Source organism: Danaus plexippus, chromosome 26 (genome assembly GCF_018135715.1).
Source record: "Danaus plexippus chromosome 26, MEX_DaPlex, whole genome shotgun sequence".
Taxonomy (NCBI): domain Eukaryota; kingdom Metazoa; phylum Arthropoda; class Insecta; order Lepidoptera; family Nymphalidae; genus Danaus; species Danaus plexippus.
In genome coordinates, this window is record NC_083554.1 from 4,706,504 (window position 1) to 4,726,368 (window position 19,865).

At 36.0% G+C, this 19,865-nt stretch overlaps 1 protein-coding gene across 3 annotated transcripts in view; it reads right to left on the minus strand.

Annotated features, from left to right (window-relative positions):
* Positions 1 to 19,865, minus strand: part of LOC116774550 (protein kibra) — a 39,557-nt gene continuing 19,692 nt past the window's right edge. The window contains exons 1-18 of one of the 3 annotated variants that reach the window (XM_061524822.1): positions 10,452 to 11,009; positions 9,417 to 9,525; positions 8,617 to 8,791; positions 7,299 to 8,144; positions 6,963 to 7,077; positions 6,671 to 6,773; positions 6,263 to 6,346; positions 5,952 to 6,050; positions 5,568 to 5,685; positions 5,174 to 5,351; positions 4,746 to 4,899; positions 4,477 to 4,568; positions 4,082 to 4,224; positions 2,977 to 3,084; positions 2,536 to 2,649; positions 1,933 to 2,070; positions 1,601 to 1,795; positions 1 to 1,322 (exon numbers count right to left, since the gene is read on the minus strand). In XM_061524822.1, the coding sequence (XP_061380806.1) occupies positions 1,070 to 1,322; positions 1,601 to 1,795; positions 1,933 to 2,070; positions 2,536 to 2,649; positions 2,977 to 3,084; positions 4,082 to 4,224; positions 4,477 to 4,568; positions 4,746 to 4,899; positions 5,174 to 5,351; positions 5,568 to 5,685; positions 5,952 to 6,050; positions 6,263 to 6,346; positions 6,671 to 6,773; positions 6,963 to 7,077; positions 7,299 to 8,144; positions 8,617 to 8,791; positions 9,417 to 9,525; positions 10,452 to 10,994 (3,567 nt within the window). In that variant the 5' untranslated portion in view covers positions 10,995 to 11,009 and the 3' untranslated portion in view covers positions 1 to 1,069. Of the gene's footprint in view, positions 1,323 to 1,600; positions 1,796 to 1,932; positions 2,071 to 2,535; positions 2,650 to 2,976; positions 3,085 to 3,722; positions 3,809 to 4,081; positions 4,225 to 4,476; positions 4,569 to 4,745; positions 4,900 to 5,173; positions 5,352 to 5,567; positions 5,686 to 5,951; positions 6,051 to 6,262; positions 6,347 to 6,670; positions 6,774 to 6,962; positions 7,078 to 7,298; positions 8,145 to 8,616; positions 8,792 to 9,416; positions 9,526 to 10,451; positions 11,010 to 19,865 lie in introns of those variants that run through there. The other 2 variants (XM_061524823.1, XM_032667297.2) reach the window with 2 other exon arrangements.

The window sequence follows — 19,865 nt, forward strand, 5'->3', positions numbered from 1 at the left end:
TTAATTTATATATTTTTTTTATTTTCACTTTTTATTAATATCAACCGTCCTTCGTCGTTACAATATAAACCCTTTTATGGAAAAAATCAAAAATAATATTAAATTATTTTGGCAAATCGTGTTCACCTCAACAATAACAGCTAGGACTTCATATGTATACATTATTTACATCTACACTACGAGCTATTTGCTTTGTTATAAAAATATATATATATATATATATAATACTAAAAATATATTGTAATAGATTGAATTAATCTCGTATTATGTACATTATTAATTTACAATTTACAAATTTAAAACTATCATCATTACGTACGAGGTTGTTATATTGAGATGTCGAATCAGTTAAATTTCAGATCAAATTATCGCCTGGCCAACGCTCGGCCACGATGGGCCAACGATGACGTCATCACCAACATCGGCCAACATTCATAGCATCCAACGAGCCACACTTCATCCATCACAAACCAAAACTATTTTCATTTTCAATACGGAACCAAAAAATTGTAGCGAAGTGCCATCCATATAGAATATAATATGTAAAATTAGTTTAAGACGTGACCCACTTAGTATCACCTCCACTGAGCCGTATTTACAAAGCTTTTTGGCCTAACAAGTCCTTCGGTGGATATATCTCTGCGTTATGCTACGTTTATAACCTTAGTGACGGCGTCGCGACGCTCCCGCCCGCGCAGCACGGACGGCTAGTTATAGACATAGCATAATACATGCCGGCCAACGTCCGCTGCGTATCAAACGTTGGTCAGAACAAACAACCGCGCCAGCCGGTGGGTCGATACGTACATAGTTACAATCTATATAAAAAAAAAAGGTTTGGCATTTTTTGTGACTGTATGTTTGTACCGCGTTCAAAACACGAAGGCACTTAAGGCACGTTTTTGTACATATATATGATATAAATCGTATGGCACCGTACATACGTCCAATAGCCGTCAGTCTCCGCTGTCGTGCCGTGACCTTTTGTATATACAATAATCATAGAAAAATTCGTTTCGTATAAACTGACAGAACATCCAAAGGGAATGTCCTGGTTGTATATGATGCTTCAGACTTGGACCCCGAGCGCCCTGTCCACGACGTACTCGTAGACGTCGTCGTTGTTGCCGTCTATACTGATGCCGTCCATCTTGTCGGGGATGCAGGGGTTCTTGCACTCCACGACCAGGCCTCTCTCGTACGACACCTTGGAAGACCTCCCGTCGGGAGTCCGTCTTTCCAGTTCCTCCCAATCGTCGGACAGCTCCTCGTCGTCGGCTATCGTGATCGACTTGCTGCGAGTGAAGAACGCCATTTTTTCTCTGCGGACAAATCGATAAGTTTATATTGCTATACCAATAAAAATATATTCGCATACGGAGGATAATAGTTCAATAGAAAACTACCAAAAAAAAATCACTTAGTTTTGAAAGCTGTATTCATTGATTTGAATAGTGACCCGATAGCTCAATACCAAAGCCTACTGCAGCATGATATTCCAGTACCTAGCTTCGAATCCTCAGCGCAATGTGTTTGTCATTCCATACAATCTTTTACCTAACATAGCTAGCAACAAACGTTCAATACGCTGTAGACTCACTTGAACGTCACCAGATCCGGTTTCCGCCCGCCCTGCCGCGACTTCCTCAATCTGAACACCTCCTTGCAGGTCCTCGTGAAGAGTCTCGCCACTCGATCCTTATCAGCCGGCGCTGATAACAGCTTCTGTAGTGTTTCGTCCTCAGTGACCCACGAAGCTACAGCGGGGTCATTGCGAGCACAGGCCTCTTCCAATCTATAAAATTTCCCATAATTTAGCTACTTATTGTATTTGCTTAGAAATAATTTTGTGACATCTATCAATTTACTGTCAATTTTTCGCAATTTGAGGGTACTTCTTAAGTCAATCCTTGTATGAGACGGTATCCTTACCTCTTCTTGAGCGTTGTGAGATGAGCGATCTCGTTTCTAAGATCCGTGAGTCTCTCGTGCTGCGCTCGGAGGTCCAGGCTGAGGTCTAGCGAGGTGCGACCCGAGCGACGAGAAGGACGGCCAGCGGATTTGGACCATCTGTTTAATATAACCTTTATTTAAGGATCTCAAAATCAATTTAAAATCGAAAAAATACAAAAAAATATATCTACACGAGCAGGATTCGAACCTATAACCTCATGAATATCGTATCAGTTGACGGACGCGATAGCTTAATTAGTAAAGCAAGGAATGTGTTGGTCGCCGGTTCAAATCCAGCACGTGTCGAGCTTAGAATTTACATCGAATGTTCTGTGTTCGGAAATTCACTCTGGTGCTAGACGGACGACTCTCTAATATTAAAATATATATTATTAGTAATATTCAATGAGATCTGAGACTTTCGCGAGTATTGATTTAAATAAAACTAATATTTTTTCGATTGATTGTCTGCCTGTAACCGCGGTTTCAGCAAAGGAACCGAAATTTCGTATGTAGATATAAAATAATAAAAAACTCCTAGCATCTGAGGAATCCTAGTTTTATTAAAAATTTATTATTTACCTTAAAGATCTTCTTTCCCTGACGCTCCTATCGAAAGGTATCCCGAGGGAAGGCGGCCGCAGCGTCAACCGGCGGTGCGCGGACATCGACGAATCAGATTCGGAACGATTGAGCCTGGAACAATAACATGGCTTCATTACAACAACAACACAACACCCTGTAGAGCGAAATAGTAGTTAAATTACCACCCTGTATAATAACATTATATTACCACATAGATGACAGACTCAGACAGTTCTTCATTGATTTAAACATTAAACATTTTTCTGTGTTGACATGTTGTCATTTGCTTTTCAAATCACCTTACATAATCAAGAGGCACCCAACGTAAATTTCAATAACTACCCTCATAATTTTATGCACAGAATTTATTTGTTAATTTATTATGCCGTACCGCTGTGACTTACAGGATGCATACAAACACACACATATTAACAATACCTGCATAAATACTGTCCCTTCCCAACACCCTGTTGCGGTGAGAACGTCTGAGATCGTTTAATAGTCGCCAGCGACTCTTCTGTGTTTGAGCTTACTTGTTGACTTTTTCTGTAATAAAATTTATAAGTTAATACTGAAACTAATATATTAAAAGTAACTGATATCCTATTGGTAACTAGTTATATAAATATTAAGGACGTAATACTTCAGCTGACGCAATGACTGAGTCGTTAGATATTTTAAGAAATTCAGGTTAAAAAAAATATGATACAATAAGAAAAAAATATTTAAATCATACATTTTAATGTAACCGACAATATCAAATAACAGTCATGGGTAAAGTAAAATTTATTATATGGGAATATATCTGTGAACACACACCACTGACACATAACACACACAAACAAACACCGCTGTTTAATATAAAAACTTAATAACTTGACTTTTATGGTTTAAGTTTTAAGTGAAAGAGAAAATATCGCTAGCATATACATCATCGTGTTAATTCTTCCATGCCATGCAACACGACTCATGCGCAGCATTAGTCCATGCTCTGTGAAATCCGCAACAAACTTTGTTATTCAGTTCTGATCGAGACTTTATTCGCATATAAATAAAGTCCATTATCCTAAATGCAACAAGAAAAAGAATATCAGAAAAGAAAAACAACAACAATAACAACAGGTGAACAACAATCGTAACGCAAGTGCTGCAATATCACAATCCCCACAAGAATTCAAACGTACCTAATATATACACTATACTATCGTACATTTACAACACTAAGTCCACCCGGCCGGTGGAACCGTCGGCCGCGCGACGATATTTGTATCTGTGGTCAAAACACACCTCAATATACCTATCTCGCTTCCTCTCATATATATTATTAACCATCCCCCTCTTTAGCTTACGACTATTTCGCTCTCACTCTGACGTGTCGATGTGAGAAAGAGATAGCGTTAGTCGCTTAAGATATACACATCATCCATGCCCTCCTTAATGATAACATGTAAGGTTCTTTCCTTAATCACAGGTATAGGAAGAGATAGCGCTCGTCGCGTCAGTTTGTAACGTCATAACTTAATATAGAGTGAGAGAGACATACCGTCTGTGCAACTGTCTCGCTCCCTCCGGACAGAAGTTGCATTCGGTGTTGGTTTCCTTTTCCGCCGTGGACGGGAGGTACTCGTCCTCCAAATGTATGTCCTCTTCAGGAATGTAGTCCTCAAAGGAATCCTCCTCAACTATCTGTAGAGATATCGCGGTTATAGAATAAAATTGGCAAAAATCACTATTACACAATATTTAGTCTATTTGAGGGACCAAACTCATAATAGATTTTCCAAAAATACAGAATATATCAAAAAATTATATATTATTAAATATAGCAAACAAAATTTAAACTTTGCAGATATAGAAAAGTTATATAGAAACTCCAATAGGGTGTCAAAAAATATATTTATAGTAATTATATTATTAAGTAAAAAAATCCTCAAGGACCTGATTGAGCGGTTCCCTGGATTCCTCGTCTTCGGATGCTGAGTTATCACAGCAATCAGCGTTACATTCAGCTGCGGCCATACTCTCCGGACCTAGAACATCAAATACATTGTCACAAACATATATAAAGAATAAATATACCCAATATTATTAGACTAATATTTAGTGACTTTTTAATGAACTAAAAAATCATACAAGTAGTATGAATCTACTTTATATTGAATAAGCAACTCAGGGTCACGGTACATAAGGTCCATAATCATACTGACCTCTATTCCTAGTTAGTGTGGAGGTCTGAGACGATATGACAGTGGATTCGTCTGAGCTCTCATCTCTCCTTATGCTTCGGAAGCTGAGCACGTTGTACCACTTCTGTGACACAGTGTCAGGGTCGAAGTCAGCCAGACTGACTTGTGTACAGCCCTGGAATGAAAGCCCTTAATTCAAACAACTGTTTATTCTAGTGATGGGGTCTTTGGGGATAAAATTTGTGTCAGGTTATCGCTCTCGTGGTTTATTCACATGGCACTCAAGGTTAGCACCGAATACTCAAATTTGGCTAAATTTCATCATAAATCTAATTGTCATTCTATATTGACATGGCCACGTGAAAATTCATGTTTATATATACGTGAGTGTATGCTTATATACATAAATATAGTTAGAGAGACAGAGACAAATATATATATGTCCATACCAGGCATTCAGCGCCGGCAGCGACGTTGACCTGTAGCGTGCCCCCCTGCAGTGCTCTCTGCTGCAGCGCTGCTCGCTGCTGCCAGCGGAAGAGCAGCGTTGACCCCGCCCACACCAGAGGGCGACTCGTGAACGACACGGAACCCCCACCACCTACCACCAGAGCTCCGCGGATACACCTGGATAATACATATATAACTTAATTAATCACAACTATCACATATTTCATAATGGTCCTATTGTCTAACAAAACAAAAAAAAAAATACTATGACTGACTAATTTATATACAGTCAGCGCGTCAGAAATCAACAAATTAATTATCATTGTAAAGGCACTTTTAGAAAAATCTTGTTACAACTGACCCTTGACCTTACTATAGTGTAAATTAACTCACACTTCGGTTCCCACGTCTATGTACAGCGCGTGGAGGTTCCTCGCCCGCAGGATGCCTATTTCTAATGCGCTCTCGTCGGAACAGTAACGCAATTTGATCTCAATTTGAGCACTGTTCACTGCAAAGGAATAATTAACACCATTAAGTCAATTTCAACCTGAACCTTTACAGAAACCAAGAAAACAGTACACAAAGAAAATATGTAGGTAGTTTATATTTAATCGCACAATTACTATATAAAAAAGGGGGCTTTCGATAGCATCTCTCTAATGTTCTATAAAGAATATTCTTTATAGCACAGATAATTCAACCAAGCGACAATATATATAATTTACATGACAAGCTAATGCCGACCGTATGTACATAGTAATAAGGTCCACTCACCGCACCCGGCTTCCCCGGCCTGCGCCGCCTCAAACACCCCTGAGTCACCAGCAACGGATTCATCACTGACAGCCGCTGATACCGATCTAGTGTTCGTGCCTAGGGACGAGGATATTTAATATGCTTTAACCAATACTACAAATAAATTTAATGTTCATCTCTAGTATGAATTATTGTGATAATAATTAAAATTATTCCCCACCAGATACGAACTGAGGACCATTGTTGGAATATAGAGTTGGCATACTAACTAAGCCATTGCGTGTTATATGGGATGGGAACTAGTTGGGATATGTCGCTGTTATATTTACCACTAGAGGAAGCGGTTGGTGGCGTCTCCGATATTGGAGAGAGAGGCTCCGCCGGCCGACCCGGACCCTGTAGCTGTACTGGAACTATTAACATTAAATAGTTGAATTAAAACTTCCCTAATTATCGATCTTCTTCTCCATTTCTTTCTCTCTTTCTCTCTCTTTTGTTAGAATTTTAATAAATTACCATAATCTCAATTTGTTATATGTAATATGATTACAAAATCGCTAACTAAGGACATTTAATATATTTCAGTAGCAATTGTGTCTTTAGTGATGTCTCAATGAGACAATACATAATAATTGTGTAATATTTTTATAACCTATACTACAAAGTTGAATGCCCTTTCACTCTGATATATACTTAAAGTGTTTATGTTTATGTATATGTACATATTCTGTACTAACTTGTTGAAAGTCCCGTGACTTCACTGAGGCTGGTAGCGACGCCGATTCTCATCTCAGCCAGTTTGTCCTCCAACTCCTTCTGCTGTCGCCTTTGTCTTTCCACCTGCATTCAATGGAAAAGTATGAAAAACCTGAAGATATAACATAGTGTTTTAGAGTGACAATTGGTAATGGAACGCCCAAAGAAATTTCGATGATGTACATGCTTTAGAACACGTGGTTAGTTTTGGTTGAAGTAGCTCAAGTATAGGACAAATTTCCATGGTGACCAAGTTTTGGTGGCAGATGGTACCTGATGATAGGATGGTGGAGGTGGTGGTGACGCTGAGGAGAGACTACTCCGTGGTGATAAAGACGGCTGTGACGGCGAGCTGGTGAGAGGCTCAGCATACGAACCCCGGAGTAACCTAGTGGTAAGTGGTTGAAAATATTATTAACGGTCTCTTGTGTTTTATATACACTATCAGATACTTGTATATTCTAACAGACTTTTTATAAGTATGTATATTGATTATATTAATTAAAATATAGAGAAAAGCAAAATATAAAACTACAAACAATATATTAAGTGTTAAAAAAATAATACTTTGTATTTACAGATAATACGGAATGTATAGTTTAAACCTACCTTTCGACTCGCCTGTGAAGATCAACCATATCAATTGGTTTGTCTGCTTGGAAGGACGTGGCTATTTGTGGTCCACCGTAAATATCCGTGAAGCTTATCCCGGAACTTAGTGAGCCTTTACTGCTCGCTGTGGACAGCGATCCCAAGCTGGAACTGCTAGACACTGACAACGTTGAAGCTGATAAAGTCTTCAATTGTCCTTCCAACGCCGTCATAGAAGTTAAAGCGTCCTTTAACTGCTGCAACAATAGCTGTTTCTCTTCGTGCAGCCTTAACCTATCCGCTATACACTTGTTGGACATTTCGAAAGCATTCTTCAGATCTTGCTCCAATTTCTTACATTCAGTTTGGATGTCGCTCATTTCCTGTTTCGACCTCGTCCTTGGTGTGATACTCCTCAATTCTCTCAGTAATTGCTCCTTCTCTTGGAACAGTAGGAGTCTATCTTTATCAGACTCCGCCTGACCTGGTTGGACTTTGTCCTCCAGATCAGCCAGCTGTTGCTGGATCTGTTGAATTCTCTTCCTAGCCTCGTCGTATTGTAGGCGAACCCGCGCCATTTCAGCTAGTCTAGTGCCTATTGGTACTAAATCCGCACAAAGATCCGTTTGGGAAGCAGTGCTTAACTTCTCCTGCGGTAAACTTAAAGTGGACAGTTCCGGGGAAGCGTCACCTAATTGCAGCCTCGTTAAGTCATCCTTTAGCTTGGCTAAAGATTGCATAAGATCTGCTCTCTCCTTCTCACCGGAAGTGAGGGATTTCTGTATATTCTTCAGTTCAGTCATAATAGCTTGAGCTTCTGTTATATTGTAACAACCTTGTTGAGCGCTAAGTTTTTGCTCTACCCTGGAATACACGGAACTTTATTATTCTATCTGACAGTATACAATGGACGGGGGAAATAAAAGCTGACATTCGAATCATCAATCATAGCTGACCCGATGACCTGCGACCGTATGATCTACATCCAGATATGAACCAACGCTATTGGGTTCTAGCGAGAATATTTATATGATTTTATCCGTGCTTTGTTGGATGTTGTTGTGTTATTTTTAAGATTGGAGAGATAAAGAACAGTTATGGCACCACAGTTTTGAACTCTAACAAAATCTATGTTTTTTATGTACTCCTAGTCCAATCCACGAAATATACTATTAATTTTTAACTCATCCAGACTTAAATAATACAGTATACTAGTTTAAGATTTAAAATTTTAAAAGGCTCGATAGACTTTTCTTAAAACATATGAGATAGCTTATCTATAAGTCTATAAATTTATTCCGAAGAACTCTGTCGATGATACAGAAGATCAACTTACTCAGCCAACGTGTCAAAACCGCGCCTCGCGCTGGCTACTTCCGCCCTTGCTTGTCTCAACTCTTTCCTGAGCTGAGCCAGCCGACCCCTGGCTTGAGTGACCTCAACACGAAGCTGGTCGGGGTCATGACGAGAAGTCGTCGACGTTGTTGTCACTGATGTAGTTGACGAACACACTAATGATGATAACGAGGAATTTATTACAATGAAAATTCCTAATGCATAACGAATAATATTTACAAAAAAGTTTCGTTTCACTTTTTCGTCGAATGAAATCAAAAATAATAGAACGGTACACAAAAAAATACGTATTGGAAAGCCGTAATTTCTATTTCGATCTAAAAAAACATATAATGACAAAACGTAATCGACCTTTAGGACATAACGCGTGACCTTTATAGTATTTCTATTATAATACACGAGTGTTCAGTAATCAGCTGGAGAAGACAAGACACACAATTGAATGATTCAATACATTTAAAATTCCTACACGCTTTCCATCTACGATCTCATCATACAAATATGATTTACATCAAGGAGATGCTTGTATCGCAATATGTATTTTTATTATTAACTAATCAGATATCTATGTACATAAATTACTAGACAGTGAATAACCAATATAACAATTATAAAACATTTCATATAGTCAATTGTTAAGTAAGATTATTTAATAGATAGTTTTATATATATAAAGAATTCTGTTAGTTAATGCTGCAGTGTCGTATGTATAGGCTATAACCCAATATTGTGTAGACAAATGAAGCCATAAAAGGAGAATTCTAGAAACTAGACACTCACAGCTAGTCCTGGACGCTCCGAGTGTGGACAGCGCGTTGTTGAGGTGCTTGTACTCATCTTGAGCCAGACATAGTCTCTGTTTTTTGACATCGTACATTTCCCGCTTCGCCTGTAACAAATAGTTTATATTTTTATCGTAATACTTATATAATGTAAGAATAAATCGATCGTTATATTACTATAAAATAAAATATAGAAATCCTCATAATTTGATCTCGGAGTAATTAAACAAAAGGACATTTAAATATTTTTTGTTACGGAATAGATAATGCTTAACTTTTAAACGTATAGGCTCGTTTATTAATATATAACTCTTATAGAATAAATGATTTGGCAGTCCATAAATAATGAACATATTTAAGAATTCTTTTAATACTATTGTCGATATAGAAAATATTACAAACGAGTAAAGCTATACAATTTCCTTTAAAATTCATCATCAATATATATATACAGTTATGAAATTAACGTGAGCATAAAAAAAATGTTTGATAAAATTATTTAAGGCAAAACTTTTAGTTTCGTTAGTCTGGCAACATTTCATAAAAATAAATTCAAATCTAAATATTCGCATAGTAACATAATAAACATACAATATACATCGTGTTAAACAAACTATTCTCTTCATTATACTCATCAGTAAGACATGCATACAATGTTATATTTAATACATTAATATTTTTCACATCGTTTGGCATGAAGTTATAATATTTATTTCAAACGTCCGTATGTTCAAACATCTCACATGTATACTAAAATCATTACAAACCAAATTAACGAACCATTAGAGCGAAATTCCTTTTATTTTTTGCGATCAACATAAATACGGTATTATGCTGAGCAACAACTTTTTGCTTGGAATGCGAACAAAAAGCATAACCTCATCACTCGTACACATATCCGGTTGTATCCAAAAATTAAAACTCAAAACTGAGCTGAAATAAATCGTGCTACGACAGTGAACACGCGTCCGATGACTTACAACTCTATATGAATTAATATTAAATTATATGTTAATTTTATGTTAATATTTACAGTGAAGAGCCTCAAGGAGCCAGTCATCCTGCCGGCTTGCTGGAGACGGCTCCAGGTATGCGGAGGACATTGAGGGAAGGTGCCGTTTCTGCTCAATACTTGGGTAGCCACGTAACCTTGATCCTCGTAGTACGGCACTTCAGACACAGGCACTAGACGCACTTCCGCGGAACTTATCTGACGCACGGATAATATGTTCTCGTATATAGCCTCGTCCTCAAGATTCTGACCTTCGGGACAGAGCCGATAACCGTATTCGCGACTGATCTCATCCAGATTAGCGTATTCCGGATTCTTGCGGAGTTCGTCCAAATTTTGATACTGCGGCTCATCGCGAACGCGAAGGCCGGGAGGACGAATGGAGGTTGGATCTACACGGACTCCATACTCGGGAGGTTCGCGGACCATCCTTGCTATATGACCTGAACCATAGGATCCCCTGTAACACGTGTGTGTCAAGGAAGCTGTTCGGGCGCGGAAAGTTTCTAGTTCGGGAGGCGGTTGTTTGGACCACATAGCGATCGCCCGCCGCGACGGACACATCTTAACCCCCAAAAGGGCGCGCGTCGACTGGCGCGGGCGCGCGGTGCTCTGGCCGTTCAGTGGAATGCGCCCGCGCAGCCGAAAGAATGCAATCTCGGGCGCATTTCGGAGGTCGATCTCTCCGAAGGGCCCGCTCCCGGCTCCATCGCGACCATCTGTCGTAATAAGTTAGACAAAACGCGATCCATCCGACACCGTAACGGACCACGGTGACCTCCGCGTCCCCACGCGAATCATTCAATACGGGAATATATTATAAGACACTATAGAAACCAAATCATAATATTCGCATCCATGATACAGACTCGATACGTCCAAAAGCAATCGCTCCGACACACGCAGCCGGCACCGCGCAAATTATTATTATTTTTTTCTTCCTTTCTGAGTAAACAATTTACATGACTTAAGTACGGAATGTCTGATCCGAGATGTGGCACATCTGGTGGCTGAGAGTTCAGGTAGAGGGAACATTTTTGTTTCGGAATTTAACACGCATTTGCAATCTCGTCCTGGCCAACTACTTAAATGTATAAACGAACGGTTTTCGATCCGAGCATTTATTTCCGGGTGGGAATGATGAAATCTTTCAGTTTTTCATAGTTATAATTGAATACTATAAAGCGGCCAGATCTCATTATCACTATATAAGTTGTTGGAGTTTTTTTTTACTACCACGACGTTATTTTTAAAATTAAAATAATTCTTCTTACATTCAAGTTCAAGCTCACAACAAATTCAACACACACACGTCAAGTAATTTGGCCGGGTGCCTACATTCCTAAGGCGTGTCGATCTATTGTTTTTTTGTTGGTAAAATAAATTCTGATAATGTGGTATATATAAAATGTGCAGGCGTCGTTTTCATTGAGACCTACTCGTAGGAATTCAAGTATTTCAGGAGCGTATAACCCATAAATGTTATAAAACAAAAAAAAAGGAGTTGCTACTTTTTATATGATTTTCTTATTGTCGGAATCTGAAATGCTCGGGGGTTTTGAGCATCTGCCTCCCCTGGACCGGTTACAATCGCTCTCTCTAACACCAAGGGATTCCCTCATAACACTTTCTCTTTCGCACCCACAGCGAGCTCCATCGAACTAATTATTTTTTTCTACTCTACCTATCTAAAAGAAACGAGAGTAGTTTTTCGTTTGTAATAATTGTATTGTTTTATTGTTAATTAATTTTATAACATTCCACATAACCAGCTACCAAGATGTGTTTGTTACGGCGCATTACATGTTTTACGTCCATATAGAACTATGTAATGCTGGTGTCTTATCTACACATAACTTTACATCGAATGTTTGCTCGCAACCTTGTTACGCAAATAACATTGAATAACGTAAATAACAAATCACAAATAAAGAGATAAATGTACATAACGATTATATTATTATTTAAAACAAATTCTAAATTTAAATTATGTTTTTTTTTTTTGTTGAAATTTTCAAAAGTTCTAATAAAAGAGAAGTCTAAATTCAACTGACTGTCCTGTTTTTTGATTGCATGCAGACACCAGCAACATTGGATGCGATTAAAATTCCTGAGACGACTCACGCCTGGCCTTAGGCCCTCGGTAGATTGAGCTACCAACAGAACAACTGTTTCACCGTTAACTTAGATTTTTAAAAGAGTTAATCTACTCCTTAACTATGACAACGTACCTATATACAGATTTTATAACACAATTATTAAACACAAAAAAAAAATCAATATAATAAACCTTCATAAAGGAACGGCGTATATTAAATTTATCGTGAAAAGTAAAATATATTATTTCATATAGAATATTTATTTAATTAAATGTAAATCGCGTTTGTTTATTGGACATTCCGTATAGAAGAAATGACCAAGTTATATACAAACACAATTGTTAATATCGCATGTTCTTAGAAGACCGTAGCTATAAAAGCATACATCTGTGGAACCATGCGCCGGGAATCGAACCCGCGACTACACACACATGAGCGAGACGTTCAACCGTCACACCATCTGGCTCGTACTAATGCCGTTGAAATATACAATATCTAAAAACTATATAAACATAAAATGAATAAATAGAGTCATATTAATAAAATGTAATCCAACCTAGCGTTACACGCTATTACGCTCGAGAGCAATGGATGGTATAAAAAATAATAATAATAAATATATATGTATATATAGGTACGTGTACGTATAACAGAATAGCCGGAGGCGGACGAGGCGGGCGAGGCGCGCGGTTTTTGAGTTTTCGTTTTTTTCTGTCCATATTATTAGTGAGCTGGAGATAGCTGCCGGTGTTACGGACGAGGAATGCGCCAAAGAATACGAAACTCAGAGGGTGCAGTTTATTTTAATGACTTTTTATAACATCGCCAATATTTTATGCTCCGCATACAGAGTACGGACAGCTATGGTAATTGGCTACGTACCTAATTGAATACGGTATGATATTGAAGAACATTTTTGTTATCAACAAACTGGTTGGATATATGTTATACGAAATAATGCCGGGTCGATGAACTCACGTGCATCATAATAACTATATGAGCTGTGTAAACTAATAAAAAACAGATTATATAGGATTACGTTCCGTCTTTTGTATAATCTCATCGAATATTTCACGGGTGACAGGAATTATGAATAATTTTAATGTGCCACGGCTACTTGTTGCGTTACATTAAAAAACGATTTAAAAAATCGACTCCGAGATATCGGATTCCACAAATATTTCCGACGGCAATCAAGCTATCAGTTTTAATACTTTTACAAATTCTGTACGGCCATTACAGAATACCTAATTGCATTTTAAACTTTATAAAATGACGGGGGTCGAAACCTTCGGACTATTAAAAATATTTCGAGAAGATAAGATTTATTTGTTTGTAAGATATTTGAATTGAATTAACCGAAACAAATATTATAATTATGTCATTTTTTTATTAAAAATTAATATTAATATTAAAACGATAAAATGAAACACAATATATCAGAATAGTACATAGGTTGAACATATTATTGTACGTAATAAAGATTTATTTAGTCAAAACATTAGAGCCCATGATCCCAGACAAACTGTTCGTAAGCAGTGTTTTCATAAATCAGATCTTACAATAAAATATAACACAAAATACTCCTAGGTTTATTATTTATAAAATGTAGTAAAACATAGTGACTACCTGAGACTACAAATATCTGTGGAATGTTATGAAAAAACGGAAATACCCACAGACGAATAAAAAAAAAGGTATCCCATGAGAATCCTTGCTTCTAAGAATTCGCGTGCTAGTATTTCTTTTGTTGAGAACGCTTTGAACACAATCAATGTATAGAGATTCTGAATGTGAGAAAAAATAATAATATGTATTTATAATAAAACGAAAAGTAAGCAACTGCCGAATGATACAGATGTTTAATGGAACATAAATACAATACTTGTAGTTTTTTAACGGATATTTGTACTTAAATATTAAAAAATATATATAATTATATGACGTTTCAGTTAATCGTATATAGAATTCATTATAAGCACATCAAAAAATTTGTTTTTTAAGAAAAGGACAAGAGTTACAAAGTATGGAAATATAATATAATTAAAATTGTCACCATGCATTATGGTACATATTAAAATATTTGTACAATCTAAACTCTATTCCCATTAAGGCCATGACTATATTAATTATTGATACATTTATAACAATTAGCTATACATTTAACTGCGCCCACGCAGCCGACTGATAAATGACGGGTGTGTCTATCAACATATTTTATATCAACATTAATGTACACCAACCTTTATATTTGTAACGGATATTATTTATGACATTCTATTCGTTATGTTCTTTACAAAAAGGGATGGTAACTTGTGATATCGATAGCATCAAAATCAACATTATAAAGACGGGTAGTCGATAGACTATATCGACGAGATCATCTCTGTACCTTAGGTGAGGTTTGAAGGACAGTGCATGAGCTGAGCGAAGGCATGTTATGGAATAATATAACCCAAGTGCGTTTCCTTCAAGGTCCGACTCCGAGGTCGTTCGTCGGCTGCGCCCGCGCACGCGTTCCTTGTAAAAACAATCTCAGATTTCTGTTAGGGTGTGTACCATTTGAATAAAATATTAAGGACCAATCTGTAATTTATATATTTCTCCTTAAATATATAAAATATATTTAACGAAAGAGTAAAGAAAATGTTTCTGTACGAACAAAGTTAATTGTTACGCGTCAACTCAACAATGGACATTTTATCTCAGGTAAAACAATCGCCTTAAAATATAAAACAACAAAGGAATTAATTAGTGAAAGGAAATGCTTTTTTGACTGTACACATAATTAAGTATCAAAAAATACATAAAATACTCGCAAAATAATTCAAATATGTTCATCAATAGGAAGGCAACTAAAATAATTTACATAAGAAAATGTAATACTTATATTTTCGTTGGGATACGTATTTTTTATATATAAAATTAGAAAAGCTAACCGAAAACTTGCTAATAATCCCACATGTAAATTGTTATGGCAACCCTATTAGTTTTACGGGCAACTCATGGAACAATGCGCACGCGCAGGCTGGGTCGAGGACGCAAACCTCGGCCTTCGACCGCCCCCCCTCCCTCCCTCGCACCATCCCCTCTAAATACCATAAACAGCCTCAACTTGCAAGCAACATTTAGAACTATATATATCCTTAATTTAATGCCGGCCATAACACAGGATAAGCTGCGGTAGTGTATCCCATTATATTCCTCACAAACGGTACCTAGCACAGGGTTAACCAGCATTAGTACAATCAAAATCAAACTAAATATCTTGAGCCTCCAAATAATTGAATAATATAGTCCATCAGGCGATTATCGTATCAATATGAATACAATAAAGATTATTTTGACATGCACAGATTAACTCCTCCGGGATGCTTTGGAATGGAATGCGACTTTCACGATCATAAATTGTTGACGACTGACATGGCCCTTTGTTAAGTGACATTCTTTCAAAGTTTTTTTTTTTATTTAATCTAAAATTAAGACTTACATCCATTTATATTGAGATTCCGTTCGATATAACAACTATTAATTCATTTTTTATGTATCCGAGTTATTATTGTACAGTTATATTAAATATATTTAATTCTATTTTAGTGTATTCTATATTTATTTATAGGACGTTCTAAAGACAGTCTTGTTCTTTTGATTGCTATAAATAATACCATCGGTGTGACGACTCCTCACTATTTAATCTGTGCGTAGTACAGTAGCTGTCAGAGGGTCGTATCAAATGAATTCAAACCTTATTTTTATGTGCATAAGATAAAAATCATCATGTATGTTAGTGTGCATGGCTAACAAATAAACCCGTCCGGGTGACATTCCTTATACAAATGTCAGAAATATGGACTATTAAAATTGTAGTACAGACTAAAAAAAAACCATAAACATGCCTTGCAAATATAACATTCACTTTACATATGTTTTAATTTTAATATAAAAAAAATAAAATTACGCATCCGCTTGTTACGTCAAAATAAAATCTCAATTTTAATTACATTCGATATGTTTATCCGTTTGTTTATTCTGAGCGATCTCATAAAAGATTGCTTTTATTTAAATTGACAACAGCCTCCGATGAGAAATAGCTTGAGATAACCCAATGTACCTTTATTATAATATCCATTGACTTGATATAATAAAAAACTCATAAAATAGAAAACTCACGTGTTTTATGGATATAAAATTTAATCAAATATAAATTCAATATTCATGTATTAATTCTGAATACGAGATCACAGATAAGACAAATATATAAAAATTTAATTATTATATAAAAATTGTGGATGTAGTTACAAGAGGCTATGGGATGGGTCGTGGGATTCCTCAGTTTACGACCAGCGACGGTCGCCATGGCAGCACCATGACGTAATATTAACATTTAGTAAGCATCTTTATGTTTATTTTATATTTATTTTATTTATTTAGAATCACCCATTAGTTTAAATTTTATATACGTTTATCTGATAAAATCATAATTTTTATCGCCACGATAATTTAAACATGTATGGTAGTGGTGGCCAGGTTAAGGCTCGACTCTCATGCATGAAGGTGTGGGTTCGAAACCTGGCAAGTATAACTGTGATTTTTTCCGAGCTATATGTTCTTTCTGGTAGTATTTAGACACTACTGACAGGAAATTAGGAAAACATAGTGAGAGGAAATCTGGAATTATAAATTCAAATAAAAAAATTGAAATCGCCAATCCACCTTAAGCCAGCGTGGTGATTAACGCTCTAAACTAATCCATGTGATAAGAGGCCTTTATTCAACATTGGGCACCGATAGGCAGATGATGGTATGTTAAATATGGTGACAACATTTTTTTTTCGTCTAAGAAAATAAAATCATATACATATGTATATATATACAAATGAATGTGTTGACATAATCATCTTGAAATTCCTCAACGAGATTTTTAGGTAAAGTTAAAACAATAAAAAGCGTATACAGCGTGTTCATGCTATTAATATTTAAATAAGTAAAAATGTTTCAACGAGCCCACCATAAACATGATATGTGAGGGAAAAATGAACGATCATATACTTTTACACGTTGAATGACTTACGTTAATTAACGTCCAATTTCTTAACACTCGTAACATATAATTTACAAACAGTAGCAACGTGTACGCTATTATTTAAATGGCCCGAGAAAACGACGACAAAAATGTTAATAGCTGTGGAGGTGGAGATTTTTTTTGAACATGACACTTTTTAACTTCTGTTAATGATCTGACGTTTAAATTGTCAGATTTGAATGATTTACGGCCAATCGATGATTGGACGATACATAGCATCGTTGAAATGGTATTAAATTGAAATTTGCACTGCCATTATAAAATAGGAGTTGTTTGTAAGGAGTATCTATGGCAACGATTGATCGTTGTGAAACAGGAACCCAAGCCTGATTCAAAATCAGGTGGTTTTTAATTAAATGAAGTTTGTATTAAGCTTTGTTCGCATTTGCTAATAATGTTTTTGCCAAAATATATATAATTGAAAGAAAATTATTGTGTTAATTAGTACATTTTTATAAAATTGTATTGAAATAAGATAATCATTTCGTGTGACGAATAATAAAAGACGAAAAGACGATACCCAACCCACACGAACATCAAAGATAAATTTAATTTTACATTATTAAGTATATTAATACAATATTACTGTTGGATGTCATGTAAATATAGCCCGGGATCTTTAATAATATGTTTAGAAGAAATCATTTTAATTCAATAAACTAAGTTGATACTCTTACACCAAGATTTGCGAATGAGTTATTAACGCTCGGTATGTAGTGTAACGGATGAAACATAGAGTAAGCAAAGCTCTTACACTATAAACGATATCGTCAGCGTGTATCACGTTTCACTGAAGTTCGTCAAACACATTATGATATTAATTTACATCTTAAAACACCATCATTGTAACTGGAACAGCTTATTATCCGTACTATACACACACACACACATACACACACACACACACACACACACACACACACACACGCACACATATATAGAAGAGATTTCCAACTATATATTGATTATATAGTTCAATACAAGGGCTAGTATTATATAGAACAATTCTGTCAACCTCATGTCATTTTAAATATATACCTACTAGTAATTGCGGACAATGCCAGCCGATACACATTGAGACAGAATTCGTTACATTGATATAGACTATGGAATTTGGAAAGGAGGTCTCGTTAGCTTACTTTTACGGAACACTTCAGTTATACCTACAACATACATTAGGATTCCGTACAAATGAATCACTGAATTGGAATCTTAACAGTAGTAAGGAGTGAGAACGTTGTATTATTATATAGCTCACTGATGCGACGAATATCTTTTTTACATTCCAAATGCATGAGCAAAGTAACACGTGGCCCTAAAGGCCGTTTACAAAGTCAACACTTGTTAAACAACTGTTTACAATGGAAGCTTTACTATATATTTTATATGTTAAAAATGTTTAAAACTAATGACATTAACGTCTGTACAAAGAAAGCTAAATATAACTTTTCAACTCTATTTAACACGTCTGCAATATTTCTTCAGGTATTAAGGAATAATATTTTATTTATTTAACAAAACTAACCAATAGTCGTATTAAAAACTTGGACTGTTGCTCAACAAATTACCGATTTCGATATATAAAAATCAAACAAACATCTAGTATTATTTCAGCAAATAAATTTATATATATATATATATATAATAATAATATATATATATATATATAATAATAATAATAATAATAATCGGTCGAGAACACATACCGGCAGTCGCATTACTGTACACAGCCTTATTCTAATACATCGCTGGCCATGCCACAACGTATACCAAAATGGTCAAAGAATGTCCAACAAATTGTTTTAAGATGCCTACTATAAATTCTAAACGGGATCAAGTGGTATTACCACTGATTTATACATGTATGTATGTCATCACGGAATTCCATATTATCTTAAAAACTTAAAAGCATAATAAATAATATGAATAATTAATAATAAACTTATACATCAAACACGAAAACATATATATCATTGAGATTATAATCAAATATTTTAATTCCCTCCCAACGGATGCATTCTGATGGCTTGCATTACCGTTTCTAATGACAGGCGAGGGCGCCAGTGATTTTTATCGACAATCGATCATATAAATACATCGATATCGATAAGGAAGTGAAGAACACATTTCAGACACATATTTATAATATATACTGAAATGGAATCGTATCTCGCTAATGGCCCGTTATGACATTAACGTCTAAACAAAGATTATTTTAAAGTGCCCACAAACAAATGACCCTTTTATCATTAC